This window comes from Nilaparvata lugens, chromosome 7 (assembly GCF_014356525.2).
Source record: "Nilaparvata lugens isolate BPH chromosome 7, ASM1435652v1, whole genome shotgun sequence".
In the NCBI taxonomy this organism is placed as follows: domain Eukaryota; kingdom Metazoa; phylum Arthropoda; class Insecta; order Hemiptera; family Delphacidae; genus Nilaparvata; species Nilaparvata lugens.
The window spans coordinates 12,062,408-12,076,774 of NC_052510.1; the positions used below are offsets into that span (position 1 = coordinate 12,062,408).

The 14,367-nt window shown below is 33.2% G+C and overlaps 1 protein-coding gene across 1 annotated transcript in view; it reads right to left on the reverse strand.

The window, feature by feature from the left end:
• Nucleotides 1-1,006: 1,006 nt before the first annotated feature.
• Nucleotides 1,007-14,367, reverse strand: part of LOC111045028 — a 135,299-nt gene continuing 121,938 nt past the window's right edge. Inside the window, 2 exon segments of the mRNA XM_039431851.1 lie at nt 1,007-3,179; nt 6,621-6,641. Of these exon segments, the coding sequence (XP_039287785.1) occupies nt 3,091-3,179; nt 6,621-6,641 (110 nt within the window). The 3' untranslated portion in view covers nt 1,007-3,090.

Here is a 14,367-nt window from a genome sequence, read left to right on the forward strand (position 1 = left end):
TCCGGCCACAAAAAAATTCAGGTTCCATTTCGGGGGGGATACATCCTCATCCCTGGATACGACACTGATTGTAGAATCCCTTTTACAAACTCCAACCAGAGATAACTTCTATACTTCCATTGATATTCTATACTAGATTGTTTATTCTATGCTACAACCCAATGCATGGATGTAGAAACTTATGGTGGAGCATGGAATAGAGATTATTATTATCATTGAAACAATAAATCTGCAGTAGAATGACAAATTTTATTTTTCGAATCAATGTGAATTTTAATGATTATTAGTAGTATAATTGGATACCATAGTGGCTCATTCAATGTAATTGAGGATCAATATCATTTCCAGTGAGTTTAATATGTATCCAACAATAAAAATAGGAATGAATAATCGAGTTTCAAAGAATAAATAGGCAATGAATCATCATGAATATTCCGATCAAGACATTTGTTAGATTTAGAAGTAGAAACTAGATACTTATTCATGATCACTCTTTAGGCAATTTTGATTATTGTCTCTACTTTGTTCATATCTATAAAAATATAAACTAACCAAGATCCTGGGAGATGATATGATCTCAAAAATAGATTTTGCAAGTAGTACATCAATCTGCTTTCGAGGATCATAGAATAATAATTCGAATAGTTCAAGCTTTTTTTAAAACTAGAGATCAATTACCAATCATTCCCTTGTTGTCGGCTCTTGAAACGAAAATGTGATTCAACCTATTATTTCCATGTATGATGGGAAATGAATGATCCCTTGATGATAAAAAGAAGAAATCCCAAACTAGATCTAGTTTTCAGGAACAATTGAATTTCATTCTTGTTATAACTCAATTTTTTATTTACTATTGTTATATCATTCTTGTTCACATATTTACTCAATTTCATGAAAACAGAAAATCGAGCCCATTGAATTAATGTCAAATTAATAGATTGACAGAACAATAAGTATTTTCTGGAATATTCAGGTGAAATAAGAAAACTAGACTGGATAATGAATGTTAGCTTTTCTTCAAAATTCCCTGTTTATTTTTATAACAATCTATCATTAGAAACATACGGGAAAATAAAGCTATCCTGGAATATTACTATTTACAATAATTATCACATACAATAAATACATACGTATATTATAATAAATGTATCACATCTAAAAAACAATGGTAATGCTGTAGTTAGAATGATGATAATAGATCTAGTCAAATACATAAACGTTATTTACAAAAATGACAGAATAATATATTATAATAAATTTTTAATAACTGCTGTGGAAAGTATTGAGATGAATATTCGAATACAACCACAATTCAAAATAATTTCTTCGATATTAGTAATCTCAAAATACAAAATGTTAGATAAATTTGGTAATTAGAGCATTGATTAAGATCAACGCAATGGGAGAAATTTAGTTCTAAGCAGATTGAGAATAACGATTACTACGGTATCAAAAGTTCTTCTTGTAAGAATATTGATTGATTAATAGATAAAATATGACACAATCACTATCAATTTATTTCAAACATAACTATTGTACAAAATTTTGTTTCCAACCATTTTCTACAATTCGTCAATGGTAACCGTAAAAAATAAACACTTAAGTTCGAAGGCCCCCTTACAATAAATTCCAAAGTTTCGCAACACATCAGAATTGTTTGTAAATATATTATTAACCCTGTGCTTAATTTATAATTGGATTACAACTAGGTAGTATTATTACTATCTTATAATTAGATTTTTGGTTGTTTTTTTGGTGCGTTACCTAGATAAAATAATGCACAAGGCCGGAGATTCGCAAATTTACTCGATGTCAAGTTATTTCTATGAAATAATTAATCTGTTAATGATTTTCGATGATGAGTTGAAAACTGACAAACTGAACTTAAATTGATCGATTCTATGATGTAGAGAATGACAACAAACATGATTATCATGTTTATGAAATATTTATAAACTAATGAAGCAGTTACCGTGATGCATGATAATCATACATTTCACAAAATTAAAAGTAATGAGGTAATGTTATGGCATTGTTTTCAATATACATAAATGACATTAATTCTCCGTATAATAACAAAATGTGAATAATATTATGATCAAGGGAGGAAAACATAGCTCCTCTGAGTTTTATAGAAACCAAAATACACTTTTTCAAAAATAAGCTTAGAAGAAAAATAAATCATAGGAGAGAACGATATTGTGTAGCTTTGATTGTTCAATCCATTGAAAACGAATACAATAAGAATTTTGTTTTTGTAAAGTTTAAGCATACAGTATAGACAGACGCAAACTATTGAACCTCATGTACCTTGGAGAAATTTGATGAATTGATGTGGAAAACAAACATAAATAATGAATTACCATCTTTGAATGAAATACAACACATGAGAATGAATTAATTCCAATCTCAATTTATCAGTTCATGAATTATGGATTTGTGAATTTATTCCGTTCTTAAATAGAATCTTAAACTCTAACATGGTACATAAACATTGCAACTGAGAAACAACTAAACATGAACATGGCACAAAATGCTTTGAGAACTCGATGTCAGTAGGTCACTATCGTTCACATCCTTCTGAAACCTTTTTAGAAAAGATCTCATCCCGGAAATTAGGTCACAGTTCTTTTCAAAACTCATGGACACATTTTCAATTGATGTAATTTTTCCCTTCCACCCGTTCAACCTTTCTCTTTACAATGACGTCCACAAGGGACAACTGTCAATTGTAGAAATAAGAAATAATATTTCTCCCCCTCCACTATACGAAAAACATCTTCATTAGTTCTCCCAGTTGTTTAAAAAAACACTTCCCTGAAAATATATATTAATAGCTTTCTAGCTACTGTACTGGCTCTATTATGGGAATCGTCGCATTTCTTCCACAATTTTCCGTCACAGAACATAATGCTCTTTGTACACTTTTAGTTCACATTTTGTCCATTTGAGTTCTTAGTTCCTTTTTTGTCCACCGTCGTCGGGAGCCGCGCCACTGTCGCAATTTCTCATTGAATTGTGGAGCCAATTTCCTCCGTCTTCTCTTTACTCTTCTCCACCTCCTGTTCGTCCACCACCACCTCATTCTACTCAGGATACGGCGCGCATGAGGAAGAGAGAAGTGACGACCACTAACGAGAAGAGAGACTGCGATGACGTCACTGAGTGACCTCCGCTATCTGAAATCAGCAACATTTCAACCTTTTCAAATGTGGTGTATTTTAGAGAAGAATTATGAAGTGAAAATTATGTCAAGAACATCAATTCAGTAGCCGAAGAAAGGAATATCAATTTGAACATAGAGTACACCAGAATGTTTGTACAACACACCTTCTACATGCATGTGAGTATCATCTGGTATAGTTGTGAACATAAATATAGTGCGTATTCTACATTCATTTGAATAGGGCTACTTGGAAGTTCTATTAGGCTAGTTTCACACGCATTCGGTTTGTTTTCGGAAAATTAAGTGTGAAACGGTAATTGAGAAAGAAAATGTTTTATTGGCAGAAATATAAAATTACAACATCTTAGAAATACATAATAAAAGCAATACAAATTTTACAACATGAGAAAATACTATTACAAAATAAAATGCAATGCCAATTGAGTATTTGCATCTCGAGGTACTAAACCTGTTTGAGATGGTGATATAAAATTGATTACAAAACTATAGCGCTAAAATGTAGTTGCTGAAGCTATTCGGTTTGAATTTGGTACCGAAAAGAAACCGCATAGAACCGAACACCACCTTGACCCCACTTGACTTTAATAAATTCTATCAGGTTAAAATTTGTTTCTAGCGAAGGGCTACTTTCACACACATTCGGTTCGGCTCGTTTCGTTTTCGGCAAATTCCGATAAGTGTGAAACGATGATTCGGTTTAAATTCGGTTCCGAATAGCAACCGCATAGCACCGAGCGCCCCCTCGACACGATTAGGTTTTATCATGTTCGAATTGGTTGCTAGAAAATCGGAAATAAAAACAAAGTCTTTCAAACACGTTGTTTTTGTTGTTTTTATTTCAACCTAATATAATATGGTGATTATCTGTTCAAAAATCATCCATGTCAAAATCATATTATGGTCAATTCATTTCTGTTAGTTCACTGTAGCATTTTTCTCTCAATGAAAAGTTTTCTAAAAAAAATATGAAGATAAATTAAAATTCAGGGAGAGTTTTTATTTTTCTATCTTTCCATGAAAATTACATTATTTCATTAATGGAGAGAAGAGATGAACGTTATGTACCATGGGTCAAAATTGAAACAAATTTAGAATTAAAAAAAATCATCACTCTGAACGTCCAAAATTAATATAATCAAAAATAAACTATTCAAATAGTTCACATTTTTCAATTAACTTGAACATTTTTTTTCTCAAGAAATCACATCTTACTATTTGAACACCAGCTTTTATATTTTAATACCAGCATGAATTGTGAAAATCAAAACACAGCTGTGTTCGAGAAGAAAATACCTAATTAGAAACGTACAAATTAAAACCTGATATGTATGAAAGCCTCATTCGTTTTCGGCAACGAACCGAAAACGAATCGAACCGAATGTGTGTGAAGCTAGCCTTACATTGAATTACACTGTACCATCGACACTTGATAATGATATAAATACTCAAAACTACCGGTATCTCAAAAAAAAATAAATAAAAAAAGGATACTAGCAGTTATATGTGATGAAATTTAGTGTGCAATATACTGTAAAATGAAAAATATAGTATAAGAAAAAGTATGAAATATAGTATATATAAATATTAATTTTTATGTTTTTATTACATCGACTACTACCTTGGCCTACATCGCTATCAACATAAAGTAGTATTATAGAATGGAGTTGATTCATATGTCTTGAATCATACATAGTGATAGGTTTTCCTGAACTGTGGGGGTTTGAAGTATTCTGTGATAAGGTTTAATAGGAAATTGAATGAATAATTATTATTCCTCATGGATGTGAGACAGACATCAATGACTATAGATTTAAATACATTGTATTGATAGACTTTAAACCTATGGAAATGTTTGAGAAAAAATACTTATTCAAGGATCCCTCTGAAAAATTATTTGAAGGTTACTTTTGGACATTCAGTACCAAATATGATGTTAAAAAGTAATTCATATTCAAGTAGAATATAATATATTATAAGATTCAATATTGAAAAAAATATATAATATTCTATTGTCACAGCTGCATTACAATCTCATAATTGACATGGGGAAAGGAATAGAAGTGGAGCTTACCAGTCCCCATTATAATGTTAGATTGAAGTATGAATGAGTCAATTATTGTTATCAGAGCCAGAGCTATGTGACATGTAGAGTGGGAGTGTTTGTTATCTTGGTCAGTGACCTTGAGAAAGTGTCAATCAACTTGACATTGAACTTGATAGTGAGCAGTGACCTAGCCCACTTAAAACTAATAACGTCTACATCTAAACTGTCTGTCTGACTAGATTTGTTAGTTGACAGTCTACTTACTAGTCTACTGGTCTACAGAGATATTCAAAGTCAAGGAATCAGGATAAGTTAGATCTATCTACAGATTACAAATGAAAGGATGACAGAAAATGTCTATTTGAAGACTACTGATGAAAGGATGACGGAGAACTTCAAATTATTTTATGAAATAAAAATCCGATTTTTACATTTAATTCATATTGAAGCATTTTCAAGCATATTAATGTACTCCTGATTTTGAAACACAGTTCCAAGCAAGTTGAGTACAGATTGTGGTGGTCTACTGATTGAAATATTTGCTCTACATTAATTAAACCGATTTCTCACCTCATGAAGGTGGATACATCAAGGAAAGATAATATTTTGTTATCAAACAATATTGAATTTTTGTGTAGTTGAGAAGTTGATATTGTGGTAATTATTCATATTGAATGAAAAAGACTAAGAAGTTGTCAATTTAGCTTGGTAAACTCAGAGTTTATCAGAGATTGACAATGGCGTAATAACCGAAACCGGTCTCTCTAATTATCAATAAATCAGTGGTTTTTTGACAACTTCTTAGTCTTTTTCATTCAAACAATATTGAACTCTGATCGAAATATCAAATATTCATTCTTTTATACGTGTATTAATCAATATTGTTTAGCCTTCTATTTGTAATACCCTTGAATCGAGTTGAATCTAGAATACAATGAGTTCATTAATATTATTCTTCTTCACTAAAGTCTAAAGATTGAATGATAATTTATTGTGATTCAATAATGAGAGGGAGTAGAATACAAGTAGAAAAAAAATCAGCTGATAGTTGCAGTGATAGTTTAGTTTTAATTTTTCTGCTCAAAATTTTCAAGTTTATTTCAATATTATTGGAACTTTCGGATTGTTTAGTGTTATTTCCGGCTCTTATCAACCCTTCGAAATTCAAAATTCATCATTCATATCTCGAATACGTATTTTCTGAGTGTTAATCTTTGGTGAAAACAGAAATTTTAAACTTAACCTCACTTTGGACTATTTATGTGCCAAAATCAAGGAATTGAAGAAGTTTTGGGCAATTGCCTGTTTCTCTTTCCAAATATCGTGTTTGTGACTGTTCTAATAAATAAATAAATAAGTTAATGAAATTTATGTTTGTAATATTCTCACCTGTCCAAGCAAGAGCGAGACCTGAAACAAAACAAAAATAGAATTAGATAAATTACTTTGGAAATTTTGGCAGTAAATTCCATTGAAATTCCATCAATAATCATGTAAAATACTGTTAATAATGCACGTGAGAACGTTACCTACCTTAACTGCCCACGTTTCTCAACTAGTCATGTCTTATATATAGTTATCTATAGTTAGTCTAGTAATGTTTCTTAGTATCTATAGTCATTCTAGTCATGTATCTGGTATATATTCAACTGGTCATGCATCTCAACTACTGATATGTGTGTTGTAATATTGGGAGGGGTAAAACACAGTCTAATTCAATAATATTTGACCGAGCGAAGTGAGGTCTAAGATTCAAGTCGACGGTTTGGCATTTCTATTAATGTTTATATGTTGCGCATTTACGGCGAAACGCGGAAATACATTTTCATTAAATTTGACAGGTATGTTCCTTTTTAAATTGCGCGTCGACGTATATACAAGGTTCTTGGAAATTTTGCATTTCAAGTATAATATAAAAGGAAAAAGGAGCCTCCTTCATACGCTAATATTAGATTAAAAATCAGACTAGAATTATTCATCATAAATCAGCTGTTTAGTGGACTATAATACTACCCGTTCAAAAACATAAAACATCTTGAAAAATGTATCTTTCCATCAACGTTAGTAGACAGTTTACTGTAATACTACCCGTTCAAATACATCGAGCATCTTGAAAATGTATCTTTCCATCAACGTTATAGACAGTTGCAGCCAGACCAGATAACAGCGCTCACACTCACATTCCGGGACGACACGTCACGATACGATAGAACAGAAAGCTCTATGTTTATTTAGGATTTTTTCTAGACATTTTAAATTGATAAATTATTCATTAATTTTTGAGAAAACATAACAACAGGTCAATGTAACTTACTGAGCGCGAGGTCTACTGTTCACAGAACTACTAGTATTGTAGTTTCATTATCAATCACGATATTCTTAGTACAGAAATACAACAGCTTATGATTAGTAATTGTAATGTGTATCATTATCATTAAAGTCAGTAACTAGTGTATCATTACCAAAGACCTTAAGGATGCATAGACTCACATGCAGCGCTAGTATTATATCGTACTTGGAATTGAAATCCGCCATTGAGGGGGCAACCCATAAGATTATTACATACCAATGCCACCAATGCCTTTGTGATCTATGGTATTACAAATATATTATATATAATATCTCGTGCTAAAATACCCCAATGGCGGCCTTCAATTTCAAGTAAGAGCTATCATTGGGAAGGCATAGGCATTGTGGGTCTATATCTCTTTAAGGTCTTTGATCATTACCATTACACGGTAATCAGTAACTCGTGATAAGTGAATGATCAATAATTATGTTAAATGTTTGAAATAATGATTTGTTGGTTGTCGGATGAATAGATATGAATTATAGTGCAAGTGTAGATTGAAACGGTGTCTTCAACCCTTCAACCGAATAATGTATAGGGATGGATCTCGGTTAGAACCTTCAAATTCACTTCCCCTAAACATTTCCAGAACAGCCATTTCTCAAGTAATAACCAACCATCTGTATCACTAACCCCTCTATCCCTTCAACATTGTTTCAACTGATCTCATCCGTAATAAATCCACCAGTTTTCTGCAGAGATGTCACACCTCCCACCATTTGTGAACTCCCCCATCTGTGATTGTGATTTAAAAGGTTCCATTTACAAATCACACTTTACGCTCTCAGTCGCTTGCTCAATGAGTAAGTCACTAGGGTGAGAGGACGGGGGAGGGTAGGGCATTATCCCTTGGCGACGGAAAGTACCCTTTCGAAGTGTTTCAGCCTCAAGCATTATGAACCAGGGAGAGGATGAAGGGCTCAAGCTGGTCGTAGAAGGAAAGAGGTAGTAGGGTGCGTGGAGAGAAGGTGTAGAAAGATGTTCCCGATAGAAAAAGTATGGGACAGAACCAAGAGAGAGAAGGAGAAAGAATAAGATGATAAGAAAGATCAAAAATAGAAAACAGAGAGCTAGATAGTTATAGAGGGAACTGGAAAGAGATTGATTGATTGAGTACTTTATGTAGATTACAATATACAGGGTGATTCACGAGGATATGCGGTAACTTTGAGAGCTCATTCTATATGTAAAAATAATGAAAAAAACTTATATAAACATAGGTCCGGAAATGTTTCGTTAGCGAGTTATACAGGGTTAAAGATTTCGCCTGGATTTCAGTTCCGCTGAGTAAATGAAGACTCTCTGAAATTCTGGGAAGTTAAATTCAGGGGCAAATGCCATTGTTTCTTATGGTTTTTTACCTGAAAAATTGATTAGAACAGGTCCCAGAACTGTAAGATGAGTAGTTTTTGAGTAATCCAGTGTAAAATGCAAAAACATTGAGTAAAAAAACACAATTTTTACATTTGGCCAGCAATCGCTTTGTTATTTTACCAATAAACTGATCAAATTTCAGAACAAAACTTGTAGAAAATTTAATTCTAAACAAAACGGTATGATTAAAGTATACAGAAAGTGAACAGATAATCGATTAAAGGAAGTTTTATTGAAAACTGTAATGTAAAGTTATGCAATAAAATTACAGTAAATGCTCAAAAATGTTGCCATTAACTTCAATGCATCTTTCTGCTCGTTTAAGAATTGCTCTTGTTGCTTTTCGTAGTTCTACGGGGCTCTCCTTTAACTGACAAAGGCTTCATTAATTCGATCAAGTAACGCCTCACGGGAATTTACTTTGACCTCGTAAACATGATCTTTCATCCATCCCCATATGCAGAAGTCCAATGGCGTATGATCTGGTGACCTTGGTGGCCAGTGTATAGGACCACCACGACCGATCCATTTATTTGGGAACTGATGATTTAGATAGGTGGAAACATCATTTGAAAAATGTGGCGGTGCGCCATCATGCTGGAAGTACATCTTGCGTCGCGTTGCAAGAGGAACATCTTTCAGCAATGTCGGTAATTCTTCTTGAAGAAACTGTAAGTACGCCTGACCTGTTAAGCGCTCTAGAAAAATAAACGGTCCAATTAGCTTATCATCAATAACACCACACCATACATTAATGTTAAAACGGTATTGAAAGTTACGTTCAATTGTTGCATGAGGGTTCCCTTCTGCCCATGAATGTTGGTTTCGTAAATTGTTGATACCATCACGAGTGAACTGTGACTCATCGGTAAATAAAATGTACTTGAAGAGTTGACGATGATTGACTAACCAATTGCAGTACTCCAAGCGATGTTCATTGTCTCCTGGTTGTAAATGCTGTACTTTTTGTTTATGGTAGGGATAAAGGTTGTTCTTATTAAGTGTTCTCCAAACTTTACTTTGCGAAACCCTAAACCGCTTTGAAATACGTCTTGTACTAATACCTGGACTACGTTCAACAGCAGCAATAATGTTTTCTTCTACATTAACATCATGTTGGCGAGGGCGGTCAGACTGGATCTTTACGCTTGGAAGTGATCCTGTTTCCCGTAACGTACGAAATGTAGAAATAATGGTTCTAGCATTTGGAATTCTACGATAAGGGTAACGTTGTCTGTATTCTTCCACAGCGATTGTAGCATTGCCTTCACATACACCGTAAATAAACACCATATCGGCGTATTCTTCAGTTGAAAATAAGTATGGCATTACTACTCCAACAATTTAATAATTACTATGGACAAAACAATGCTAACACGGACTAAAATTCAATACGACGAACAGAACAATACACACGTGGACTAAAACTCAGTTGTTACCTCTCAAGGAATTAAAATTCTACATTTCAAATCACATCATTGTTGATCAGCTGTTATTGTAGTGCCAACTTATGAAAAACAAATTATCCGCTCAACATGTGTATTTTTTTTTATTATTTATGTTTGTTGTTTATGTTTATTTCTTTATTTTAAAACTGTGTTTTAATATTATTTTATTTTGAAATTTTAGTAAAAAAACAAGGTGTTAAATTTAAGTAAAAATCAATAACTTTTTACAGATCTTTAATAAGAAATCAACAGAGTTATTGTCGGCCAAATGAAAAACGTGTGTTGTTCTGTTTTCAATAAAACTTCCTTTAATCGATTATCTGTTCACTTTCTGTATACTTTAATCATACCGTTTTGTTTAGAATTAAATTTTCTACAAGTTTTGTTCTGAAATTTGATCAGTTTATTGGTAAAATAACAAAGCGATTGCTGGTCAAATGTAAAAATTGTGTTTTTTTACTCAATGTTTTTGCATTTTACACTGGATTACTCAAAAACTACTCATCTTCCAGTTCTGGGACCTGTTCTAATCAATTTTTAAGGTAAAAAACCATAAGAAACAATGGCATTTGCCCCTAAATTTAACTTCCCAGAATTTCAGAGAGTCTTCATTTACTCAGCGGAACTGAAATCCAGGCGAAATCTTTAACCCTGTATAACTCGCTAACGAAACATTTCCGGACCTATGTTTATATAAGTTTTTTTCATTATTTTTACATATAGAATGAGCTCTCAAAGTTACCGCATATCCTCGTGAATCACCCTGTATACTGGTTTATACACTTGTATACAATAGCTTACAATACAGCAAGAGAATACAATACAATACAATACAGCAAGAGAAAGAGAGGAACAGAAGCTGGTCGTAGAAGGAAAGAGGTAGTAGGGTGGGTGAAGAAGAGGTATAGAAAGATGATGAAAATAGAAGAATAATGGGAGAGTACCAAGAGAGAGGAGAGAGAATGAAATTATAAGGAAGAACAAAAATAGAAAACAGAGAATTATATATTGATAGAGGAGACTGGAGAGAGAAAAAGGGCAACAGACGGTTGGATTGGAGACGAGATGAAAACGAGGAGATTGGAGAAATTTGAAGAAGAAGCCGGATAAGGAGAGGAGGTAAATGAGAAAAGAAGACAACATGGCAACAGGATGGTGCGCAGCAGAGGTGAAAAAATTGGAATAGAAAACAAGTAATGAACGAGAATGGAGGAAATAAAATCATAACGCACTGAACAACTGGACTGGAACCTAAATCATGACAAAAAGAAAGAAGTAAAATATAGTTGAAGAATCAAGATGATACAAGATATGTAGCGGCTTGATATTCACTTTCCTCTTTTACTGCTACTACAATAATCATTGAAACGGAATAAAAATTGCCAATGACTTTGTTATAGTTCATTGATGCACCTAATGTTTCAACTAATTATAGCCATTCCAAAGTGCCAATGATAGAGAACCAAAAAAGAAGAAAAGGGATGAAAACATAAAGAAGAAGAGAAATGGAACATATGAAACTATGGGTTTAAATACGAGAAAAAGAAATGGATACGAAGACGTGAATAGTTAGCAAGAAGTAACGTAGCAGGATGAATGAGATGACTCAATAATAGCGGAGTGAATTATCATACAGAACATAATTATAGTGAATGGTAGAATAGAATGAATTCGAAGTTGATTAAACGTAAAGAGTATAAAGACAACTAGGTTGAGAAAGAAGGACATAGGAGGGTGAGATGACAATGGAGGAGAGATTTGGACTGACAGAGACAGAAGGATTGCAAGGTTGGTGCAAGTATTAAGCTGGTAAAAGCATCGTTTCAATTTACTGATGAGAACAAAGTAATAACAGCAGAGCAGCATCCAGCGATCACCGAGCCGACTGAAACAATAACACGGCCATGACATTGGGGTGTATGCTAGGATTATGGTGGTTCTGATGCGGAATGGGTAAGGAGAAGGGTTGGTTGACAAAGGGGTATAAATTTGTAGGAGGAAGGGAAGGTCCAAGATTGATACAGACCAACCGTCCGCAGATATAAGACAACAACTTGGTGAAATAATGAGCATAGTCGTGAAACAACATTACAGTGATGAGGGTATAGGAACTCATAACACTGGGTACAGTGGATGGAAGATATTGGAGAGAAAAGTATTACTGATAATGATGAAGGTGGGGAGATGAAGAGTGATGAAAATATAGTAGAATAGTTCAAGAGTTACAACTGTCCTATATACAGCATGTGTACAAACGGGGAGAGTACAAAATATTGGAGTTATAGTTATGTTACTATGATTGGTACATGGGAGAAAATGTTGCACTAAGCTTCATATAGCTCTGTTCTGCTCCGCTCTGTTCATATGGCTGTTTTGTTCTACTTCTGAATTCGTCTATTCATTCATACATTGATAGATAAAATATAATTTTCCACTATGAATGATTGGGAATGGAACAACAGGCTTAAAGCCCAAAACTGTTACTTCCCCAAATTTGGATAGAAAATGTCCAACATAGGTTATGTTCTACAAACACTTCATAAGTTCTGTCCAATTTTGAGTCCAATATATATATATATATTAAGTTCGAATTTAGAATTGAGATACGTTGAAAACCAAATTGAATAAGATATTTCACTAAACCATCATCACTGGAAATTATAAAATACTGTATTATTGATAATAATTAAAAATTGTTAATCTTGAAAAGAAACTCAGACCTGTAGATCCTCTAAGCCTAAGGCCATATTCTTATCCTCTTCCCATCCTTTCTTATCTTCTGAGCTATTTTTTTCGAATTTTGCCCTTTATTGGTATAAATTTCAGGTACTAAATGAATTAAAGTATAGTACCAGAAAGATATATTGGCGTTAAAAAATTCGATGTTTGAAGATTGAGATCATGTTTCTATTATCTTATGTTGTTTTAGTTGAACAATAGTAATGTATAATAATTATTTGGAAATATTCATGCACAACCAACGATTGTTAATGGGTCAATCAATGAAGAAAATCATGATTGAGATTGGGTACTTTTTAACTCTTGTACTCTTCCGCAACTTATTCTGCCCAGAGTTTAAATCAAATTCTGCCTTTTAAAAATAAAACATAAAACTCCTATCTGAAAATTCTTCGTATTTTTTCTTATCTGATTGCAGTTTTCTAGAATAGAATATAGAGTTGATGTGATCGAATAATCCTAATGAGGATAATTCATAATCTGCATCATGATATAACTCTCCTCTCCTATTTGAAACACACAAGTTCATTATATTTATAAAACTAAGCTATGTTCTCGTATAGTATTAATTAAACATGGTTTGAGAATCTTCGATATTCTCAAATCTTGTACATAACACTACAAAATGCCACTTCATATCATGATGATCCAATATCTTCGAACAATACATTATATCACTACATGGAGTATGGAAATAGATGCACTAAATATGAAATACACAACGCCTCGGGGATTTCTAACCCCGAACATGTAATGCAAACTATAGTATACGTCACTACAAGGTTATTCCGTTATAATAGTCAGCAAGTCGATGTTGTTCAAACTAGGGTACACTTCGTTAAATTTACAACGGGATAAGGATATATTTCCATATTGTTGCAACTTTATCTTCATGTTGGTTGGCTCTCTGGATGGCAATAACATATTCTCCATGCGTTGTCACGTGTATAGAGAGCTCTATGTGTGATTTTTGAGCACATAAACTGATTCAACTCTACCCACACTATTTTTGCATAGGGTGAATGTTGGCAAAGTATAATGCACAGCGTACAACAAAGAAATAATGTTACTAAGTATAGTATTACTGTTATAATACATAAATAGTCATAGCCACCTCTAATAAAAGTCCCTGGTCTACAATATTGCAACGTCGCAGTGTAGGCCGAGAATCTATATATTTTATGTAAAAGCGAAATGGCACTCACTCACTGACTGACTGACTCAC